This window comes from Grampus griseus (assembly GCF_964374135.1).
Source record: "Grampus griseus genome assembly, chromosome: 20".
Lineage (NCBI taxonomy): Eukaryota > Metazoa > Chordata > Mammalia > Artiodactyla > Delphinidae > Grampus > Grampus griseus.
The window spans coordinates 57236154-57260918 of record NC_139014.1 but is presented as its reverse complement, the minus strand read 5'-3'; the positions used below and the strand labels follow the sequence as shown (position 1 = coordinate 57260918).

General features: G+C 39.5%; 1 protein-coding gene across 1 annotated transcript in view; it reads left to right on the top strand.

Annotated features, from left to right (window-relative positions):
* Positions 1–24765, top strand: part of LOC309838826 (AP-2 complex subunit beta-like) — an 80230-nt gene that overhangs the window by 867 nt on the left and 54598 nt on the right. Inside the window, 3 exon segments of the mRNA XM_082680165.1 lie at positions 10175–10234; positions 14371–14476; positions 17832–17967. Of these exon segments, the coding sequence (XP_082536291.1) occupies positions 10198–10234; positions 14371–14476; positions 17832–17967 (279 nt within the window). The 5' untranslated portion in view covers positions 10175–10197.

Here is a 24765-nt window from a genome sequence, read left to right as displayed (position 1 = left end):
TTTAGTTATTTCAATAGGAGAAATAAAATCTTGCAAATTAACCTTAATTGTGGTTCCAAAAAGTGTTTCAGGGAATTCCCTGGCGGTCCAGTGGTTAGGACACTGTGCTTCCACTGCAGGATGCATGGCTTGGATCCCTGGCCAGGGGAACTAAGATCCTGTATGCAGCGTGGCCAAAAAAAAAAGTGTTTTATAGTCTGATTGGATACCTGCTGGAGAAAGTCACATTGATGGAAGATTTTACCTTACAGAGTTTTAAGGAGTAGAGATAATGTATCTATATAAAACACCTAGCTTTAGGTTCTTGGTCAGTGGTAGCTCTTACAGAGAGGCTTTTCTTAAGTGAACAGCAAAAAGACAAAGTTGAGAAATAGCATCACCTAAGACGAGTGGGAAGTTAGTTAAACATTGGTATCAGTTAGGGTTCTTTGGTTACAAGCAACAGAAAACAGGCTAATTTAAACTAAAAAAATTATTAGAAGAATATGGAGTAGCTAACAAAATAAGGAAAACCAGCTCTGAGGGAACAAGAATTACACAGTCCTACTGGATGTTTCTAGCAAGAATTAGCAAAATGTCATACAGGCATCATTGTTGCAGTGAACGAGCTTCAACAAATTTCTGTCACTGTACTTATGATTCAGATCCCTATTGACTGACCTTGGTTCAGATTTCATCTCCACTCGCTGTTTCACTCTTAGCCAGAAGAGTGCAAGACACCTTAATAGTCCTTTGAGAATATTGCAAAAGTAAACTGATGTTGTTATGTGAGAAAAAAGGCAGTCAAAAATAACAATGTCAATTATTACAGCCAATAAATAATAAACACCTCATCACAAATCCCACTCCCAGGTTTATGGTGTAATAAGCAAGACACAGAAATTGATTGCACTTATGTTAAAAGGTATGAAGAGCCATCAGATAGGTTAATATGGTGAGTTTAGAGGAAGAGACAATAAGAGCTGGGAGAAATGAGGCCGTTCAAACTAGCTTAAACAGAAGCTATATTGGCCTTTGTAACCAAGGGGAAGATCGTTTCTAACCTCACGTTTTATCTCAGCTTCTTTCTGCCAGTTGCTTTCTAATACAGCGATGTAACCTGGTATCTCCTGCATCTTATATCAGGACCAGATGTCCACTGAGAAAGTTTTGTGGATTAGGTGGACCTCAAAAGATGAGTACATTTGGAGAAAGTCACAGTCATGGTGACAGGGTTTTCCAGGCTAAGGGAGCAGCGTGGATTGTATTTGAGGAGGAAATTGTTTGCTTTAAATATAGAGAGGAAAATAGACCAATAATACATAGTCTATACTGTTGACCATAATATAGAGGCTCTTAAATGCTAGTTTTAGTACTTTGCTTGTGGACATTCATTCATTTATTCCTGAATAATTTACTTATTCATTTATTACTGAATACATGCTGTGCGCCAAGCATTATGCTAGGTGCTGGGTAGACAGTAGTAATAAAAACAGACTTGGTATCTGCCCTCATGGAATTTACAGTCTAGTTGGGGAGAGAAATAATAAACAAGTAAAGAGACGAATATATAATTTACAAATGGAATAAGAGGGCTATGATGGGGGTGGCAGTGGGGCCTGGAAGAGAAGAACCTTTTAGACTGGGTAATCAGGGAGTGCCTTTATGAGATTACAATTAAAGTGAGACCTAAATTATAAGCCAGCCAGGCCTGTGTGGAGTTGGGGAAAACGAATATTAGGTAGGAGGAGCGGTAGTTGTGAAGGCCCTAGGATGGGAAAGAGCTTGGCCTATTTGAGAGCTGCAAAAGCTAACAAGAGGTGAAATGAAGAGGAAATGAGGAGTGACTGAAAAGGATAAAATGATATTAAGAGAGGTAGACAGGAGCCTAACCACTCATAGGCCATGGGAAGGAAACTGGATTTTAGTCAAAGTATAATGGGAGGTCGTTGAAGGATTTATACACCGGAGTCATGACCAGGTTTATATTTTTAAGATGACCCCGTAATGGTTATGTGGTTACATTTACTTTGTGAAAATTCATCAAGCTCTATATTTTTGATGTGCACTTTTTGGAATGTTCGTTTATACTTCAAAAAAAAGTGAAACAAAAATCTGGCTGCTGTATGAATAATGGTTGGGAGGAGAGTTGAGGTTTCTAGTAGTTGAGGCAAGAGGCGATGGTGGCTTGGAATAATGAGGTGAATAGAAGGGATTGGATGAATTTGAAATCTATTTTGAAGGTAGGATTGACAACTTGGAGATGGAATGAATGTGGCAGTTAAGAGAGAGAGAAATCAAGAATGACCCCCAGATTTCTGGCTAGTAATTTCTGGCAGTGTAATTTGTTCAAATAATTGCAATCATAGCAAATATTTACATAGTCCATACTGTGTGCAGGCATAGTTCTAAGTGCTTTACGTACACTAATTCATTTCATCCTTGTAATAATATTATGATTGGATATTAGTATTTCTCCCATTTTGTAGATGAGAAAACTAAAGAGCAAAGAAATGAGGAAAACTGGGAGAAGGATAGGTTCTGTACAAATTAGGAAATGAGGAGCTGTTGAAAGTTTTTGAACCGGGGAGAGGTATGAATCAAAGATTTTTCTGGTGGCATCTCTTTACAAAATCCACCTCTGTCTTCTGTGAGTTGTACCTGGAACCACAGTTTTTAAACACCCCCCCCAATACTCTTATGATTTGCTTAATTTGGGTGGGCCATATGTGCAGCCTTAACGATCAGTGCGGTTAGCAATTTGGTGGTGAAGTTTGGGGACTAGGTCAAGGCTAGAGATAGATATTTTGGAGTCATATGTGTAGGAAAAATGATTGAACCCATGGTATTCCTAAAGGGTTAGTGTAAAGAAAATGTATGAATATAGAACTTAAAAATAAAATGCTTGCTACTTTCTCCCTCAGACACCATCCTATATCTCTTCTCTTTCAGCCATACTTTCTTATGGAGTTATCTGTTTTCATTTCCTTACCTCCCATTTATCTTCAAACTTCTTCAGCATGGCTTTTGCCTTCATTATCTCTGCTGATGGTCTCAGCAATGACATCGAAGACCTTAGTGCTGCTAAATCCTTGGACACTTTTCGGCCCTTCCTCCTTTTCTCTCTAGCAACTGTTGTTGTTGACCACTCACTCATACATTTATCCATTCAACAAATTTTGGGGAGGGGGCGGCTAGGCCTCAGAGATATATAGTTCCTATACTTTCATAGAACTCTAAAAACGTCCTAAATGATTATGACCACCTGCTTTTCCTTCTACCTCTCTACTTCTCAGTCCCCTTTGCACTTTGGTTTCCCAACTTCTGCCTCAGGCTCTCATTCTTCACATTCCTCTTCTTCTTTTTTTGGTTAAAGACTTTATTATTACTTAGAGCAGTTTTAAGTGGGAAGTTTTCGTTTTGAGGGGAAGGTACAGAGATATCTAGGTCTTGGTTTCTGAAAGGAACTTACTTTTGTGTAAGCACGCCTGTTACATGCTGGGCGCCTTACCTACTTTAAGCTTCACAAGCTGGAGAGAGTTATATCACTGGATTTATTTCACAAGTAAGACTAAGGTTGAGGAGACGTTAAGTAACTTTGCTAATCACATTCAGGACAGGGATTCGATCTCAGATGGATTCAAACTCAGATCTGAGGCCATGTCAACCTCTTTTCCTTGCACCACTCTCCTCCAGTCCCACTGCCCTTGCATGGTCTTGGGCTGGATCACCATTGTCCACATTCCTGAACTGGCCAGGGAAATTAGCTGGGTTTTTTTTTTTTTTTTTTTAAGAAAACAGGATGTTTCACTATCCCTATGTGTAAGTTTTTAGAGAACTCCTGTGCGAGGAAACAAATCCAGGGAATGCCAGCTTGTTTAATAGATCCATTCCGTTAGTCAGTGAACTTCCTAGGAGGCCCGGACCTCAGGTCGCTTCCCGACTGCACAAAATTTTTCCGTCTCCAAGGCAACCGAGATGACCGCCTTTCTGGTTCTCCCGCGCTCCTGGATGACGTCACACGGCGAGGCTGTCTGACGTCAGAGTTTCCTGTCCACCATGTTTGTCCCTGGCCAAGTGGGTTTTGCGCAGTGGCTTAGACCTGGAGAAGGAGTCGTGGCGTGCAGGAAACCATTACAGCACCGCTCGGGCCGTGCTCTCTGGCTGCTGCTGCCACCCCTGCCCTTGCTTCCGGTGAGTTCAGGGCGGCTAACTTTGGGGTGTGTCCCTCCTTTGGGGAAGGGGGCCAGGCTTGGTTGGAGACGGGCGGAGGAGAGCAATCTTAGGAGCGTGACCATTGAAGATGGAGTGAGCCGTCAGGTGTGACCGTTGTGAGGAAGAGGGTTGGAGAAAGGGACTCCACCGCTGGAGCGGGGTGAGGGAATCCGCGGGGTGGCAACTGGGAGTTGTGGGGCACTGGGGAAAAGATATGTTCGAAGTGGGGGGTCAGGAGGGCCAGAGGCCAGGGGTGTGGCCGGTAGAGACTGGAGGCCGAGGGGAGAACCTTCTTCCCGGTTTGGCGTCGTTCACTGAGAGGCTGGGACGTGTCCAGGTACCAGAAGGGGAAAGGGGTTCCCCCAGAGTTTTGCTCATAGATGGGCAGACCTCACCCGTCTTCTGTAATTTGAGGTTGAGACACCGTTCCTCCCTCACCTCGTAATGGAGGAACATATCCCTAGAATCTTGACCACCTGGGGAAAGAAGAGGAATTCCTGACATTGGAGAAAGGGAAGAGAAACCTCCAGAATTGACCCGATGTGAGAGAGGGGGAAGCAGGTGGGAGTAAATCTTAGCCCGGAGTTTTTTCTTTCTGGTCTTAGAAGGAGCGGTCTGGTTTGAGGAAAGACTGTAGATTAAGACAGAGGTAAAGAAACTGGAACTTCCTGTTATTCCATATTCTTTGAATCCAAAGAATTGATCATGCTCTTTGTTTTCAGAGCACTGAAAACAGTGCCCATTTGCGGGGCAGACTTTTTTTCAACTCACCTGGCTGCTTCATTATGAAGCAGTGTGAATAAAGTGTGAATGCTTCATTAAACTTTGACTTTTAAGAAGTGTTTTTTAAATGCCAAACACTGGTATAATCATGTGGTTTAAAAGAGAAAGTAAAGTAAACTCAGTAAGTTTAGAAAAGGAAGAATGACAAAGGAAGTGGTCTCAGTGAGGAACAATTTAAATTATTAATCACCTCCCTGGTGTAATTCTGTTGCTTAGCCTCAGGGTACACTTACAGAGTCATAATAGAAAGCAGCAGATGAAGGAGATGCAGCTGTACAAGAAAACGTGTAACACATTCCAATGATGACTAAGCGTGGTGGTAAGATGAGAACTGTTTGCAGGTATCTTAGTAGTTTTAAACTCCCGAAGAAGCAGAAAGTATAGTGTGTTCTGCAAATAGCCTCACTGAAAATTGGGTGGTAAAGGTAATACAAAGCTAACATTCTGTGACTTAAGAGACTCAAGAAAGTCCAGTTCTTCCATCTTTTCTTTTTCTTCTTTGACACACCCGTATTTTAAAATATTACGAACCAAGCTGAACAGGGAACGAATCAGGTAGGACGCATTTTCCTTTCTTCCTTCTTTTCTCTCCTTCCAGGCGTAAGTTTTCCAGAGTTTATTTCAGTTTAGAATTGGATGTAAAACTTTTGAGCTTTTTTCTTACCGGATAATATTAACAAATTATTTTGTGGCCATTTTTAAATGGAAATTGCAGGTGTGTCTGTTGTAATGAGTTGTCTGCTGTTATTTCTTAGGCAATAAATGATACCTGAAGATGCCATTGTCTTTGCATTATTGAAATATCTGATTAGCACCTCTCACCCTTGTAATGAAAGATTGCTGAGATGACCTTTCTGCTTTATAATTTGGTCAACTGTTCACTTTTTCCCTACTAGCACCAACTGTGTAAAGTCCTACTTTATGCGAAGAGGGGATTTAGTGGCCTCGCCAACTCTAATTTAGCTGCCATTTCCCAGAGAGCCATTTGAAATTAAGACCCTATTAATTTTTTTCTGGCCTTATTCTCTTTACGGGCACCGGAAGGAGGGAGGAATAGTTGAGAAGGGACTTTTACAACGTATATTTAGTAGAAACTAAGTTATGTTAAATCTAGATGTATAATCCTGTACAGAGAGACCTTTTCTGAAATGCAGTGACATCATACTCTGGGCTAGGAAAGTTAGAGTGATTGTGCTTTTGACTGTGGCAGCATTATTTTTTTTTTTTTAACAATGTCCTGAGGTCATACCTCAGGTCCTCAGAACAGCCGGTGACTTCTCTAGTTTGATCTGCTAAAGAGGTAGTGTGAATTCCAGCTCCATGATGGCTTGGCTTTGCCCTGGGACTCTCCTGAGGAATAAATTCCCCCCCAGCTCCCAGAAGGAACTTGATTTTTGAGGCTCTTCAGCAAATACTTGACTTATTCTTTGAACTCTATCTTGGCTGCTTTTTCTTTGGCTTCTAAAGCAGACAACAGTTTTTTTTTGTTGTTGTTGTTGTTTTGCGGTACACGGACCTCTCACTGCTGTGGCCTCTCCTGTTGCGGAGCGCAGGCTCCGGGTGCGCAGGCTCAGCGGCCATGGCTCACGGGCCCAGCCGCTCCGCGGCATGTGGGATCCTCCCGGACCGGGGCATGAACCCATGTCCCCTGCATCGACAGGCGGACTCTCAACCACTGCGCCACCAGGGAAGCCCCAGACAACAGTTTTCACCATCCTGTGTTTTAGAGAATCTGACCATATTCATCTCTGGTGTGTGATTAAGAGTGTCTCATTAAAAAACAACAACAACAAAAACAAAGAAACAGTGTCTCATTTAAAGATATATACAGGGACTTCCCTGGTGGTGCAGTGGTTAAGAATCCGCCTGCCAATGCAGGGGACATGGGGTTTGATCCCTGGTCTGGGAAGATTCCACATGCCACGGAGCAACTAAGCCCGTGCGCCACAACTACTGACCCCACGCGTTGCAGCTGTTGAAGCCCACGCGCTCTGGGACCCATGTGCTGCAACTGCTGAGCCTGCATCCTGCAACTAATGAAGCCCGCGCACAGCAACGCAGAGTAGCCCCTGCTCGCCACAACTGGAGAAAGCCCACGTGCAGCAACGAAGACTCAACACAGCCAAAAAATGCATACATATGCAATTTTTTGAGGTAAAATTCACATAACATAAAATTAACCATTTTAGAGTGAGCAGTTTGGTGGCATTTGGTACATTCACAGTGTTGTGCAACCCCGACTCTTCTCATTTGTTTTTGTTTAGGCTGGTTTATTTTTATTTTGGGGGAGTTTCTTTTGGCTTAAGTCAGGAACTGACATGACAAAATGTTGCTCTGCCAATATGTGTAAGGGATATTTCATTACTGTTGTGTAGGACAGTGCGAGATAAGAGAGTGGTGTGTTTCTCCTTTCTCTTGAAAAGCAGGGGTTCCTAATTTAGGGTCTAAGATCATGTACTTGATTCTCTCCTCTTCCCTGAAATTTTGTGGGCTGGTACATTATTCTCTAGTTAAGAACTTAGTGCTCACAATGTAATAGGACAGAAATCTATTCCTCGATGATGAAATTTGTTAGGGGAAGTAATGAAATGTGTGGGTCACTAATAAAGGTACGATTTAAGACGAGGTTAATTTAATGTTTAACAGATTGTGCTGAAATTTTCTGTTAAAAATTTAATATATGTGAATGTGTATGAGAGCTTTAGAAAACAGAACGATTTGGGGGCCCTTTTTCAAAGAAACAGAAATTCCAAGCAGCTTTTGTCTTTAAATGTTAAGCAAGTTTTAACTTTTGATGATCCCAAAGGATTAGAGTGGTGTAACAACATCCTGGATAGACCATAATGGCCTTGAGCTGTGGCCCTCCTGTCAGGCTCTAGTACTGTAATCATTTCTGTATACTGGTTTTCCTCTTTGTATATATAAGTTCTTAGATGATAACTTCACATTTATTCCATGTCTTTTTTTTATTAATTAATTAATTTATTTATGGCTGTGTTGGGTCTTCGTTGTTGTGCGTGGGCTTTCTCTAGTTGCGGTGTGTGTGGGCTTCTCATCGCAGGGGCTTCTCTTGTTGCGGAGCACGGGCTCTAGGCTTGTGGGCTTCAGTAGTTGTGGCATGTGGGCTCAGTAGTTGTGGCTCACAGGCTCAGTAGTTGTGGCACACGGGCTTAATTGCTCTGTGGCATGTGGAATCTTCCTGGACCAGGGCTCAAACCCACATCCCCTGCATTGGCAGGCGGATCCTTAACCACTGCACCACCAGGGAAGCCCCTATTCCAGGTCTTTTATGTGAAGGACTCCTTTCTTCAGTTTGCCTACTTCACATTTAGTTTACACTGTGAATGGATTAAGTGATTAAATGGATTAAAAGATTATAATTCTTTGAATTTTAGCTAGAAAAGACATTATGAAAATACTACATAAGACAAGCCTCTGTTACAGGCTCACTTTAAGTTATAACAAATAGTGTCAAATCAGAAATTTCTGTATTCTGCAATGATTTGTGTGCGTTCTAGCTCACTTCTTTTAACAAGGTAAATTCAGTGAAATTCTTGTACAACCTAAAAGCACTATTGTATAAGAATCAGTACTATAAGCATTAAGTAGCTCCTTGGAAAGATAACAGATGAATCTAATTTCCCTTAAATAGTCCAAGTAGTACATTTTAGAGAACAAATTTGAGCCAACCTTTTTTCATTATTTTATGATTTTCTGGCTTTTTTCCTTAATTGCATTGATTTGTTGAGTGCTTAGGTCTTTTTTCTCAGATCCATAATTACCATTGTTTGTGGAGGTTTTATCGCTCAAGTTTGCCAAATATATTATCACTCAAGTTTGCCAAATATATTACCACTCATGTGGTTTTGACCAGAAAATAATGAGTAGGTGCCAGGGCATCTGTCCAAAATTTGGTGATAAGTATTATTAATGATGGTGGTCAGTAAGAAGATAATCATTTTTTTAAAAATTTATTTATTTGGTTGTGTCGGGTCTTAGTTGTGGCAGGCGGGCTCCTTAGTTGAGGCTCGCTGGCTCCTTAGTTGTGTCATGCGAAGTCTTAGTTGCGGCACGCATGTGGGATCTGGTCGTACCAGGGATCGAACCTGGGCCACCTGCTTTGGGAGCGCAGAGTCTTAACCACTGTGCCACCAGGGAAATCCCAGAAGATACTCATTTTTGAGTGCAACAGGAATATTATTAAAAGAAAGTTTTAATGTATTTAAAGAAGTCAAGTACATTGGACAAAATCTTAGGGTTCTCAAATCAGAAAACATTGTCTCATTATTTGGGGAGAAATGTGATCAGTCCATGCTGTTTTCGTTTTACCAATGGAGCCTTATGTCAACTGGATTAATTCTGGAAATTGGAACAGAAAAGTTAAATTGAAGCTGGGATCCATGTTCTTTTAAGTTTTAACACCAGTTCTGATCCTCTTTAGCACTCAGTGTGACTGAACAAATATCTCAGTTTTTTGCATTGTTTTTAACTGTAAACTGATATGTTTTATTTGGGGGAATACTTGGGGGAATTGTAGGTTGTTGGAAATATGAAAACCATAATTAAAAAAAAAAATCCATGCATAACACCTCTCTAGATGTTTGCCTCTCTAGGTGTTTGTCATGAAAGAGTATTGTCCTACTAATCTAGGCTTTTCTTTTTTTTCTGAAAGAAATTCCTTTTATTGACAGTTGCATGTAATGGTGAAGAGGTTGATAAAATTATTTTCTCTTTCAGTTTTACTCTGTTTCAGAATATGTGTCTTAGAGTGACTCCATCTTGAGGCAGGGAAGTAAATCAGATTTGCTTTAACGGAAAGTAATGGGGAGATCTTTTGAAACAAACTTTTCCTTATTTTAAATATTGGAGTGACTAACTGAAGACGTATTTGTAAAAAGATGTAGCTTTAGGTCTTGGAGGCTCTGAGGAGATAATTGTGGATAAAATCATAAAACTCTGATAGGTTCAGATTACCACTTTATTCCATTAGGCCTTTGGATTTTGTTCCAATTAGCTTTTGAGGCAAGGATTACATTCTTAATTATCCTTGCATCCCTTTGGATCACGAGTGATGGTGGTAAGGATGAAGATACTTTCTGAATGCAGAACTTTCTGTATATAAATGATCTTAAAATTAGTTGAATGCCTTGCTGGACATAAATAACTTGGTTAAAGGAATTCTCTTCTCTTGCTGTAGGTGCACATTAAAGATCCACAACCATGACTGCCTCCAAATACGTCACAACCAATAAAAAAGGTAAGTATGAGAACCTGATCACAGCCTTTTTTGAAGATTCTTCAAAAGTTGTGGTGTAAGATTGTTCCAAGTAGAATGCTCCTGACCTCTTCAGACATGTATGTCTTGGACCATCTCACTGGGGATATCCTACAGAAAAATGTATTGAGTAAATTATTAAAGTATGGGTTTTTAAAGATACGGCTGTGGTGCACATCATTTTGACTTGAAGGTTTTAGTGAAAGGAAGAGATCCAAGATTGATCCATTGAAGATTGATAGATCTGAGGAGGGTAAAAGGAAGAAGCACATTTATTTTCTCTTTTTTAAAAAAATCGAGTGTAATTGGTTTACAATGTTGTGTTCGTTTCTGGTGCACAGCAAAGTGATTCAGGTGTGTGTGTGTGTGTATGTATATATATATATATATTCTTTTTCAGATTCTTTCCCATCATAGGTTATTACAAGATATTGAATATGGTTCCCTGTGCTATACAGTAGGACCTTGTCGTTTATTTAATACATACTAGTTTGTATCTGCTAATCCCAAGGTCCTGATTTATCCCTTCCTCCCCTCCTGTTTGGTAACCATAAGTTTATTTTCTGTGTCTGTGAGTTTCTGTTTTGTAAATAAGTCCATTTGTATCTTTTTTTAGATTCCACGTATAAGTGATACCATATATTTGTCTTTCTTTGTCTGACTTACTTCACTTAGTATGGTAATTTCTGGGTCCATCCATGTTCCTGAAAATGGCAGTATTTCATTCTTTTTTATGGCTGAATAATACTCCATAGTATATATAAACCATATCTTCTTTATCCATTCATCTGTGGATGGATGGACACTTAGGTTGCTTCCATGTCCTGACTATTGTAAATAGTGCTGCCGTGAACGTTGGGGTGCACGTATCATTTCGAATTAAAATTTTCTCTGGATATATACCCACGAGCGGGTTTGTTGGATCATATGGTAACTCTAGTTTTTTAAGGAACCTCCATAGTGTTTTCCATAGTGGTTGCACCAAATTCTTTTAATTGTTTACTTGGAAATAAACATTTTATTACAAGGAGTACTACTAAAGCAATACAGCAATAAAAAGTAAAAATGAAAGTTTCCTCCCTCCCTATTCCTGTTCCTGGTGGGAACTCGGTATGTATCCTCAGTCTTTTCTATGCATGTATTTTTTTTTTTAATGCATGTATTAATACATATGATTTTTAAAATTTTTAACAAAAAATGATTATGCAAAACAATGCATGGAAATTTGATATTTTCTTATCCTTCCACAGATGATGATTTCATATCATCATTTCTGAATTATGGCTGCCAAAAGGCATAATCTCAGTGTAATCATGAGGGAACACCTATGACAGCTGAGGGTGTTCTAGAAAATGACTGGCCTGTACTTTTTAAAAATGTCATTATCATGAAAGACAAAGGCTGACCAGCTGTTTCAGATTAAAGGAGACTAAAGAGACATGACAGTAAGTGTAGTGCATGATCCTGCATTGGATCCTGGCCCAAGGAGGATGGGGGTAAAATTACTATAAAAGACTTTATCAAGATCTTTGAATAAGGTTTATAGATTAGATAATGACAGTATATCACTGTTAAACTTCCTGATTTTCATCATTGTATTATAGCTATGTAACATAATTCCTTGTTCTTAGAAGTTATACACTGACATATTTAGAGCTAAAGAGATATGATGTCTACAGTTTACTTCTTCAATGAATCAGAAAAAAATGTATAAATATATAAAAATTATGATAAAGCAAATGTGGCATAATGTTAGCAGATGGGGAATTTTGCAACTTTTCTTTAAGATTAAAATGATTTCAAAAGGAAAAGAAAATGGGAGGGCACACATAGTGGCCTGGAGCACCAGAAAATTTTCTAGAAAGCACAAGCATATTTCTGTCGTTTGGAGTTATTTAAGGGTAAACTTCTATTATAATACAGAAAACACCATAGAGAGTTGCTTAATTACATTAGCTACTAGTCCATGGCTTTCAGCCTTGCCTGCACATTGGAATTGCCCAGTGAAGTAAAAGTCAATAGGTGATGTCCAGTCCTACCCCTGCAGATATCCTGATTTCTTTGGTGTGGGATATGGCCTAGACGTGGGGTTTTTTTAAAAGCTCCCCAGAATTTTCTGATGTGTAGCCGAGATTGAGAACTGTTGCTAGCTGCTAGCAATGCTTGGTAGATTTGATTCAGGGGAAAAGGAGGGGGAAGATAAGAATTTAATAAAGCTGCAGTATGTATGAGATACCTTGCCTCCGTGCTCCTCCTTGGCTCCACCCAACTTCTTGCTGTTTTTACTGCTTATAGCGTACAAAAGCATTTAGCCCCTTGTCATTCATTTTCAGCTTTTTTTCTTATTCTCTTATCATTCTGAAATGTATTTATTTCTTCTGTTAACATTTTGTGTGCTTTGATGACCAAGATGTTTCTATAATAACACAAAAAGATGTAATTTTAAAACTCACCTGATTTTTCAAACCTTCACTTATAATGGGTCCTGGTAACCTTTTTTTAATTCAGGGATTTTTATAAAGGTTTGAGACTTACAGATGAATCATGGCTGGGTAAATACCACATTTTAAAAAAAGGATAGACTGTGTTCCTTTTACTTCCTGTAACACCCACCAGAACTGCCACTGGCGCATATTCTTTAAATTTATGCTGTTGGAGTTGGAATAATTTCACTTATATCCTGTTTTGATCTTCAGCTCCTGCTGCTATTCACAATTCAGATTTTCTGAAACCGTGCTGCTTGTCCTTTACTGTTTTCAGAAGTAAATGATGGGAACCCTAAGAGCTGGATTTGGCAGCAGAGGACTTGGAGAAGAGGAGAGTGACTCTTTAAAGGGCCCAGCTTTTCTGTCTGTGCTATTTTTGCAGCTGTCAAATAAAAGGGTGATTTTTGTAACGGTTTGTTTGCTTTGTTAGCGATGGATTTTGATGTAACAGGCTTTTTTAGTGCTCAACTTCTGTGCTTCTTGCCAGTTCATCCTTCCCATTTAGAGGCTTCAGCAGATCACCTAGTTTGCTGCCCCCACTATTTCTATACTGGTGAACGAGGTTAAAGTGAACATCAAGAACAGTCATAAAGGTGGAAGAAAATGAGGCAATTCTGTGGATTGAAAGTTGACGTGACAATAGTCAACTTCTTTTTCGTGGTCTTATAGTATATTTTCTTCTTTCTTTTAAAACCAGTTGAGGGTGGTTAACCTTTTTTCTTATTTCAGCTCCAGCTTTCTGAAGATAGGTGAGCCTGGGCCTTAAAATAGTGGTGACAGTCCTGGCATTTCACGGTGCAGCGCCTGAGCAGTCAGTCATTTAAGATTATATCTTTAGAAATGACTCTGGTTTGTACCATTCTTGAAGCTTCAGGATTATTATTTCTGTTCTTAGATTGATTGAACAGGATAGGGCCTTAAAGCCCATTATCATCTTAAAGTACTAATTAGAGCAGTGATTCTCAACCTTGATTATACATTAGAATCACTTGAGGAAACTTTAAAAAATATGAACGTAGGAGTTCTACTCCTTGACATTCTGATTTATTTGGTCCAGAGTGGAGCCTGAGCATTGGCATTTCTAGATACTTCCCGGGTAATAGTGTGTAGCCAACGTTGAGAAACACTGGATTAAAGAGTCGGGAGAAACAGTTCTAAGGCCAGCTCTGTCACTCGCTCACTTAGTGACCTTTGAGCCTAGTTGTTTGTGGAGTTGAGAGTAGGTGAATGAGAAGTCTCTTCTGGTTTGAAAACATTGATTTGTGAACCTGTTTCCTGCCTGCATTTATTTTTTTCCCAGGACTTTGAAATTCTGACGGGAGATCATCCCTCAGATGCCGTTCTCTCCCCATCGTAGTAAGATATTATGAGATATCTTTCCTTTTTCCCACTTCTGTGCTTCCTGAGATCTGGCTTACACCTTCCTCTCTGGCAATAACCCCAAAATAGCATCCTTATCAATGGGTTGGTTAATATTCTAGGGATTTGAACTGTACCTATCCTATAATTTTTAAATAATCTTATTTCAGTTGCAGCCCTGCCACTGGTCATCTGTTGTGTTACTTGCTGTATAGTACAGTGTTCTGCTCTAGTTCTCTGATCCTGGGACCTCACCCGTTTGTTGTCTTTTAGGAGAAGTCTTTGAATTAAAGGCTGAACTCAACAGTGAAAAGAAAGAAAAGAAGAAGGAGGCTGTGAAGAAAGTGATTGCTGCTATGACTGTGGGGAAAGATGTTAGGTAAGGGTAATCTCTTCTGCTTTGCTCATTTTAGACTCTTACTCTATGGCTTTTACTGCCTTTTTTTTTTTTTTTTTTTTTAAGCAGAGGTCTTCTTAGAAGCCCACATGATTTAAATCTATTTATTTATTTATTTATTTATGGCTTTGTTGGGTCTTCGTTTCTGTGCGAGGGCTTTCTCTAGTTGTGGCAAGCGGGGGCCACTCTTCACTGCGGTGCGCGGGCCTCTCCCTCTCGCAGCCTCTCTTGTTGCGGAGCACAGGCTCCAGACGCGCAGGCTCAGTAGTTGAGTAGTTGTGACGCATGGGCCCAGTTGCTCCGCGACATGTGGGATCTTCCCAGACCAGGGCTCGAACCCGTGTCCCCTGCCTTGGCAGGCAGATTCTCAACCACTGCACCACCAGGGAAGCCCTACTGCTTTTTATTTAAAGCTATTACAGTCAGAACGTATAAGAATGAGTTTGTTCCACTGGGAACATCAGGAAGTGTAGTTGCTTTTATATTAACTCTGTGACTTAGTTTTTTTTTTTTTTTTTTTTTTTGAGTGAAACGAGTTTGATTTCACTTGCGTACAGATCTAGCATAAAACCTCCTGAGAGCTGACACAGTTACAAATCTGTTGCTGAGGTAGTTTTAGAAGATGATAAAAATACACTGAGAAGCAGAAGCCCATGTGTACTTTAATTGGCTCAAGCCAGTGCCCTCAACTTTACAACTCTGCCTTTAATTGCCGAATTCAAGATGAAAATCAGTGGTAACAAAATCCAAAGGGTCTTTTTTGTTTTTCCTCCCTTTTGTCCTGTAATTTAGGAAGGCCATTTGGAAATAAATAAGGATTGTCTGCAGGCCCCTGAGGATTCCCGAGATCCTTTCCATGAAATCCATGAAGTCAAAGCTATTCTTGTAATAATACTTAGGTGTTATTTACCCTTTTCGCTGTGTTGACGTTTGCATGGCTGGTGCCTTAGTGTGAATTAAGGCAGTGGTGCCAAACTGTAAAAGTAGTCATTGTATTCTTCACCATCATGTGCTTGCAGGAAAAAGGGCAGTTTCACTTAGGACTGTCCTGCATGAAGCACTAAAAATTTATTTCAGTAAACCTTGAACCTTGAGTTCAGGTCTTTTTAATATTCTGTGTGATGAAATAGGAATTAGGCATAAGGTACTTCTACTGCATAGCAAAGTGTGACAGTTGACTTGAAAAAAAGCCCTTGCACAATTGTTTGACTTGGGAACACCATTTCTTTGTGAAAGAAAGATTGACAGACAGAACTATAGTTAATCAGACTTCAGTATTTGGGAGACATTTTATAAAAAATGAGCAAAGTGAACCTGTCATTTCAAGGGAAGAAATTTGACAGTAGATAAATTTCGACTTTAAAGTAAAAATTAGAGTGTTGGAAAACTTGTATCTCCCATCGTGAGCTTGATAGCTTCCCAATACTTAGAGATTTTTCTGATGAGATTGGTGGTGAAATTAATGACTGTGATTATTTGCTGCTGTATAATGAAATATGCCACCATAGAGAAGATCTGCATAACTCAGTGAACCAATATTTTCCAAATGACCAGTGCATACATCACAAAATTATGCATGGGTAAAATATCCATTCAAAATAAGTGATAAATGAATGGATTTTAATGCAACCAAGTACAGAAAGTTTATTGATATGGTTTCAGATTCCATATTGTACCTAACTTTTAAGAAACTACCATTTGTGGACTAAAAACAAAAAGAAAAACAACCATTTGTCTAGCTTTAATGTGTCAAAGGAGAACATCCAGTTATATGAAAAAGCTATTAAAATACTCCTCCATTTTCCAATTTATGTACGTGTATGCAAATGGATTTTCTTCTTACACTTCAGCTAAACAACATTCTACAACAGGTTGAATGCAGGAGCATGTGTGAGAATCCAGCTGTTTTTGTTTACAGTAGACATTAAAGAGATAGGCAAAAATTAAAACAATGTCATCTTAATTTAAAAAAATAAGTAAAATAGGTAGATTTTTACTTTAAAATATTTATGTTAATATGAAATGCATTGATCTTCCTTTTATTAGTTGGGTCAAATGCTGCTGATAAGAAATGGATGGGGCTTCCCTGGTGGCGCAGTGGTTGAGAGTCTGCCTGCCGATGCAGGGGACATGGGTTCGTGCCCCGGTCCGGGAAGATCCCACATGCCGTGGAGCGGCTGGGTCCGTGAGCCATGGCCGCTGAGCCTGCGCGTCCGGAGCAGAGTGAGAGGCCCGCATACAGCAAAAAAAAAAAAAAAAAAAAAGAAATGGATGAGTGCAAGAATGCCAAGTAAATTGCAGCATCTAGTGGTGGATGTGAGGTGTAGTAACTCAAACATCTGAGAAGGTCCTAAGGCTAATGATGACCTTCCTAATGTCATTAAGAAAAGGGAAGTTTAAATTTAAGTGCATTCTGTGTCAGGCACAGGGACAGATGCTTTTACTTACAATGTTTTTTATAGTCCTCATGTCTTCTGAACTAGAGGTTCTTCTGAATCAGAAGTTATTCCATGTTAGAGATCAAGCAGTGTATACTTGGAGAGGCTAAAGAATAATCCCAAAGTCATACAGCTAGTGGTAATGTAGCCAGGATTCTAATCTAGGGTCTGAGTCCCAATACCTGTTACTGGTCACTTCCTTCATGGGTGTATATATACAATAGAATCTAAATGTGTACATGGCACACACGTTTAGAACTGTTTCATGTTCTGAAAATGGTTAAAATTTTGAACAAAGGTCCTAATTATCTGAGAACTGTTTTAATAAGGAAACTAATCAAATAAGTTCCCACTGGTCAGGGATGGAAGAATATGTGCATTAAAAAGCATAACAACTGTAGTGCTTTGAACTGCAAAGAATTGATATGAAAAATTATGGTTAATTTTTTTGTGTGACATAGTGATTTTTTTAAAAAGTTTGTAAAGATATACACTAAAATATTATATGAAATGTATGTGCAGGATTTGTTTAGAAATTGTTTAGAGCAACTAGATGGGGTAGGGACTGGGAGAAGGCAAGTGGATTGAGGTTGTGTATGAAACAAGATCGGGTATGTATCAATATTTATTTGCAACTGGGTGATGGATACATGGGTTCATTAAACTGCTGTCTCTAATCTGAAAATTTTCATAGTAAAAAGTTTTTTAAAAATCTATTTTTAGACATCTTCTTGGGACCATTATTATAAATACTTTAGTAATTCATTTCTGTGGTAAGTATTATCACTAGTGGACATTTGTCCTCACATCAAATCACTTTTTAAATTAAGGCTGTTTCTTTGTGTTCTGTCCAACAGCCTGGCACCAACACTGTTCGCTTTCCCTTCCTCTTTTCTCAGCTCTCTCTTTCCAGATGTAGTGAATTGTATGCAGACTGACAACCTGGGACTAAAGAAGCTCGTGTATCTCTACTTGATGAACTATGCCAAGAGTCAGCCAGACATGGCCATCATGGCTGTCAACAGCTTTGTGAAGGTAACTTTTTCCCAGGGACTCAAGAACAGTCTCTTGTACCTCAGAAAACCTTTTCAGAAATGTCTCTTGATATGGTTAGTGTCTGCATTGCAAATAAGCAACCTCTGTTCCAAAAGAGGGCCTCTAGAGAAGTATTGGCCATTGAGTAGGAATATTCATGATTTAAGCATTCTGTATGCCAGAGTTTGTCTTCCAGTTCAGACCATATGGTGAGCCTTCTGTCAGCTGGGCTTGGTGCATCCTTGCCAGGTGGGAGAAGAAAGCCAGGTGAAACCTCACTGTTTTATCTTCCAAGGCTGACAAAGGTTGGGCATATCATTGTAGTGTCAGTAACCTGGGGTTTTACCTATTTTATCTTTGTAGAAATTATGCTTATGGTTCAGATGTTGTGGAAACTACAGGAGCTACCTTTTAATTTTGTTTTATTGAATAGGTCTTACAATAGTTGATTAACTTTTTTGTTATTGTGGAAATTTTCAAACATATTCAGGTTGAGGGAATAGTATAATAAATTCCTAAATATCTACCTTGTAGTTTCAGTAGTTACCAACCTATGGCCAGTTTTGTTTAATTTAACTCTCCATACATGCTTTCCTGACCCCCACCTCCTCTCCTACTGGATGATTTTAAAGCAAATCCCAAACATCTTAAGAATGAAAAACTCATTTAATCAGCTGATCATTAAAGAAAGTCCTTAATATTATTGGATATCCAGTCAGAATTCTCCTATCATTAGATTTGATGAACACAGTAATAAGGTTGTTCTTATTAGGATTTTTGTTTTTTGTTTTGTTTACTTCCTTTTCCTCTGCCTGGAATTTAGTCTACATTAAAAGCAAAAATCAGACAGCATTTCTAAAATTAGCTTCTATTAAATTGTTTTGGAAAATAAACATGCTTTCTTCCTCCTCATGGAATTTTTGTTCTTTTTCTGTGTTTAGCTACAATGTACAGGATCATTGTAACATTACATTCTTTCTGTCTGGTGATTCATAGATGGATGATATCATTGGAAAGAATTTAGTTTACATTTTTTGGAAGTTAGCATGTGTATAGGTTTATAATGTTTAAAGAAATTTTTTAATATAGGGCAATTTAAGGGGTGTTCCTTCTTGGTAAGTGTTCTACTTGTACTGTGTTTGGAGGCACTTGCTAGGAAAGGAGAATGTATGTTAATCAGGATTTCAGAGGGCCCTCTCTGCTGCTTCGCGCAAAGAACTTATGTTGGGCACAAACCAGCTTCTAGATTCTCCTTTGCTTTCTTGGCTGTAGGCCCCAGATATCCAGCCCTCTTTTCTCCCTGCTTAATATTTGTGGAGTGGGACATATCTTTCCAATTCCTGATTTTTTGTTGTTGTTTTTTTTGCGGTACGCGGGCCTCTCATCGCTGTGGCCTCTCCCGTTGCGGAGCACAGGCTCCGGACGCGCAGGCTCAGCGGCCATGGCTCACGGGCCCAGCCGCTCTGCGGCATGTGGGATCTTCCCGGACCGGGGCATGAACCCGTGTCCCCTGCATCGGCAAGCGGACTCTCAACCACTGTGCCACCAGGGAAGCCCAATATTTTTATGTTTCATTAAAAATTTTTTTAAAGTCTTTTTCCTTATAGGCTATTATAAAATATTGAGTATAGTTCTCTGTGCTATACAGTAGGTCCTTGTTGGTTATCTCTTTTACATATAGTAGTGTGTGTATGTTAACTTTAGTTAAAACTGACCCTCCGTGAAATACATTTGAAAGAGAAAAGATAGTTTGAAGTAAAAAAATTCTCACTGTTAAGTCCTAGGTTAACCTCCCTGAGTCTGTTTCCTCTTCTGTAGAGTGAGAGGTACCAACTTAGAGAGTCGTTAGGAGTATTAATTGAGCTCTTGCATAAAAAGCATCTGTGAAAGTTCCTGGCTTATGAGAGTTCATGAAGTGATGGCTGCTGCTGCCATGGTTATGAAGTAGACATTAGGCAAAGGTTAACATTATTGCTACAATATTAATTTAAAGGGTTCTGACCCCTTTGATAGCTATACAGGTTCATATGGTAAAATCTTTCTGAGGGAATGAAAGCTAAACTTATTTCCAGACACAGATTTATTAGTCCATTATTTTGAAAGTAAACGTATTCAGAATGAGGGAGCACTTTGGCACGAGAGGAAAGTAGCTATGATTTCTTCACAAATAATCAGAGTTTTGAAAATTCTGTCTCACTAAATTGATATTTGCGAGAAAGATACACTTTTGGGTGATAGTGATAATTCTCTAGCTTTTGCCCATGCGTTAGGATTTTCCCTCCTTACTGCAGTTTTCCTTTTCTCTCTTAGAGGCATTTTGAGGTATTCCAACTTCAGTTAACGTTTACCCCAGAATCTGCCACTCCAGAGACTCTCTTGACAGCCCCACCACATGTACTTTGCTTTTTGTTTGTGAGCTCAGGTCTCCTAAATCCTTTGGCTCAGCGCCTTAGCCCCTTTGATCTTGTCTTCTAAGCCTTCTGAGTTCTACCATCTCTCTGAGAACTGCCCCTGGGAATGCCCTTCTTCCATTGCTCTGTCCTGTCTGCCAAAGCACAGACTACTGAATTAGTTAAAAAAAACAAAACAAAAACAACCCCAGAAACATATTTTCGTTTGTTGAGGGTTTTTCTGCACAAGCAGCATGCTCTCAGAACTTGGCCCGGTATGGCCTTTAGCAACGGTTCTAGTTAAACTGCCAGCTTCTTTTAATATGAACTTATTTTGGAAAGCTGTTTTATGAAAAATAACATTTTTTTCTCAGAAAAAGTATGTATTTTAACCATGTGCTAGCCAGCATGTAGAAGCCACATGAGATTATGTGACAGTGGTTCTCAACTGGGGGCGATTTTGCTTCCTGGGAGACAGTTGGCATTGTCAGGAAACACTTTTGGTTGTCACAACTGATGGGAAGGTTGCTACTGGCATCTAGTAGGTAGAGTTCAAGGATACTTTAAACATCCTGCAGTGCACAGGGAGCCCCCTACAACAACATGAAGGACTAATTTGTTTTAAAAACTGAAGTAATGCCTGACATATAGTAAATGCTTAATAAATGACAGCTATTGAGAAACAGATCTAACGTGACGTACTTTCTGATTATTGTAATTTCTGTTTAGGCTTTAGAAGGTTTGTGGTGGTTTGCTGTCAGTCTGAGATGCTAAATGCTGAAAAACTGAAGTCTCTCTAGATCACTTTGTAAATTTGAGAAGGATTTTTGTCAGAATATGTTTGTTGTCCTCGTGGGCAATGTTAAATCATCTCTTAATGACCTCATTTAATTTAGTACTTTAATTATATGAATTCTGTTATCCCTAAACATATATCAATAAATAGAAGAAGAGTTATAAAATTAAAATATTATACAGAAGCGAAATTAGAAATGCGTGATGCTCTTCATGCCCAGCGTCCATAAAGGAGTACCAGAGCTGGTAGAATTTTAGGCATGTGTGAGAGTGTCAGTATGTGGTAGGCACTGGGTAAGAATGATGTAGGAGGTAACATGTTCACTCAGTCTGTGTCTGGATGCCCCAAGTAAGTAATGTTGTATTTGGTACTAAAAGATGAGTTGCTGGTAATTTCTGCAGGATCAGAGTGTTGAGTAAGTGGAATCATTGGAGGCTGCTCTGTTATAAGGGCAAGTGCCCATGTCAGTGCTTTTCGGTTTTTAAATTCTCGCAGAGGAAGGAAACAATTTTTGTTTTCCTTTATGATAAACTTTGTGGAGATCTTTTTATATGTATTCTCACCTTAGGAATTTTAATCATCAGTTTTCATTTTATCAGTTATTACTAACTTAGGTTTTTTTTTTTTTAATCTCATTTTGGGGGCGGGTTTTTAGATTTAGAGAAAAGTTGCAAAGACCATACAGAAAGTTCTCATATACCTATCTTCACACAGTTTTACTTAATGTTAACATCTTACATAACCATGGTACCTTTGTCAAAACTAAGAAATTGGCATTGGTACATCACTATAAACTGAAGTACAGACTTTATTTCACCTGTTTCAACACAAATATCCTTTTGCTATTCCAGGATTCAATCCAGCATACCAAATTGCATTTAATCACTTCCTTTTATAAAGAGTTGACTCACTCTTCATGAAAGTATCTCAAAAACAGAAAAGTGTTTTGTAACTGTGAACTTTTTTTTTTTTTTCGCTCCAGTACTAACACATGAGGGTTAAAACTCAGGCTCTGAAACCAACCAGACTTGGATTTGTATCCTGGTCTGCCATTCTTAGCTTGGTGGTCTCCCTAAACATCTCAGTATCCTCGTCTACAAAATGGAGATTATAAACAGTGCCTCTATCATTGGAACGTTTTGAAAAATAAAAGAGGGCTTGCAAAGCACTTAATAGTGAACCTGGTATAGAGTAAGCCCTTAATAATAACAAAGGTCTCTTTATTCTATAGTGATCGTGGTGCTGGTTATTAATGATTTTAGAAGGGTTAATATTTCAATGGCAAATTTATTTTTTAAAGGTATTTAATTCTTTTTTTTAAATAAAACTGTTTTTATTATTTTTTATAATTTTATTTATTTATTTTTTACTGTGTTGTGTCTTCGTTGCTATGTGCGGGCTTTCTCTAGTTGTGGTGAGCAGGGGCTACTCTTCCTTGCAGTGTGCGGGTTTCTCATTGCATTGGCTTCTCTTGTTGCAGAGCACGGGCTCTGGTCTCACGGGTTTCAGTAGTTATGGCACGCAGGCTCTAGAGCGTAGGCTCAGTAGTTGTGTCACACAGGCTTAGTTGTTCCGCGGCATGTGGGACCTTCCCGGACCAGGGGTCAAACCCGTGTCCCCTGCATTGGCAGACGGATTCTTAACGACTGTGTCACCAGGGAAGTTCCAAAGATATTTAATTCTTTTGTATACATTATTTAAAGCCAGACATTATTTTTTAGAGTGATTCTGAGGGCAGCTTATCTACAAATGAAGTAAATCTATTTACAGTATTACTTAACACATCATTGCAGGATTACTTTTAAAAGATAATTGTTCAAGGATATGCCTAAAGCAGTTTTCGTAGGCAGCTTCCTGAAAACTGGATCTGTTGTACATAGTAATTCAGTAGTGTACCGAAAGATCACGGCTTATTCATTTCTTAGTGTCCCTTTTAAAATGATCTCAAGGCTCTAATTTGGCAGGGGATTACTTACTCTCAAAAGGGAGATAATGGTGTAATAATAAATTTTTTGTTTTGTTCATTTTGCAGCATGCTTTTGTGTGATTTTAGGGCTGGTGGGCCAAGTAACTCTTGGCTTCTTAGGAGTGCCTTTTGTCCATTTGTAGATATTTATTTGTAGTGTTTTAGCTTTGTGAATATTCGCATTTCATCAAAACACATCTTAAGCTACTTATGTAAGCCCCTTAACTAAGTAATGAGTTTTATTGAGTCTAATTTTTAAATCTTACTTGTTACCAGATATTCAGACTCTCTTGCTGTTAACGGTATGTGTTGACTCCACTAGGTAGATGTGTTCACTTAGCTTCCTCATTCTGGGAAAGAAGATGGGGAAAAACGGAACATTGCAGAATATCATATGTAGTCAGCATATTATTAGTTGGCAGTCTGGACAGTGTCTTGGATTAAAGCATGACTGTAAAATTAACTGGTACCGTATAGTCATTGTATTCTTTTTTTTTTTAACAATGCATTTTAAAGTTTTTATTTATATATTTATGTTGGCTGCGTTAGGTCTTCGTTGCTGCACGCAGGCTTTCTCTAGTTGCGGCGAGCGGGGGCTACTCTTTGTTGCAGTGCGTGGGCTTCTCATTACGGTGGCTTCTCTTTTTTTTTTTTATTAATTTATTTTTGCTGTGTTGGGTCTTTGTTTCTGTGCGAGGGCTTTCTCTAGCTGTGGCAAGTGGGGGCCACTCTTCATCGCGGTGCGCGGGCCTCTCACCATTGTGGCCTCTCCTGTTGCAGAGCACAAGCTCCAGAGGTGCAGGCTCAGTAGTTGTGGTTCACGGGCCCAGTTGCCCCGCAGCATGTGGGATCCTCCCAGACCAGGGCTCGAACCCGTGTCCCCTGCATTAGCAGGCAGACTCCCAACCACTGCGCCACCAGGGAAGCCCGCGGTGGCTTCTCTTGTTGCGGAGCATGGGCTCTAGGCACGGGGGCTTCAGCAGTTGTGGCATGTGGGCTCAGTAGTTGCGGTGCGTGGGCTTCAGTAGTTGCAGCACACGGGCTCAATAGTTGTGGCTCGAGGGCTCTAGAGCACATGCTCAGTAGTTGTGGCGCATGGGCTTAGTTGCTCCGCGGCATGTGGGGTCTTCCCGGACCAGGGATCGAACCCGTGTCCCCTGCATTGGCAGGCGGATTCTTAACCACTGCGCCACCAGGGAAGTCCAGTCATTTTGTTCTTAAGGAGATGATAATGACTGAAACATGCTTAGAATAAATGCCCTGTGCTTTAACGTGTTATTTGAGGCAACTCCATAAAGAAGAAAGTGAGATTCTGAACTGTTGCTGATTTTCAAGAGGATAAAAGTATGCAAATCACCTTTATTTTCCATTATAATAGTTTTGGTCAGTTATTCTACTGCGTTCAATTTATTCAAGTCTTCAGGGGCAGCAGCCAAAAGGATTGTAAATTGAGCGGGAAAATTGAAGTGTTTGTTCAGAGTGTTTGACCTTGAAGGTCATTGCTAGAAATGAAAGTCTTCTAAATATAGTTAATAGGAGGAAGTCACTATATTGGGAAGTGCTATCTTTCTTGGGTTCTGAGGCTATGAAAATGAGTGAAATTAGAGAGGTCATTCAAAGGAACAGGGAAATGTGTGAGAGATTTC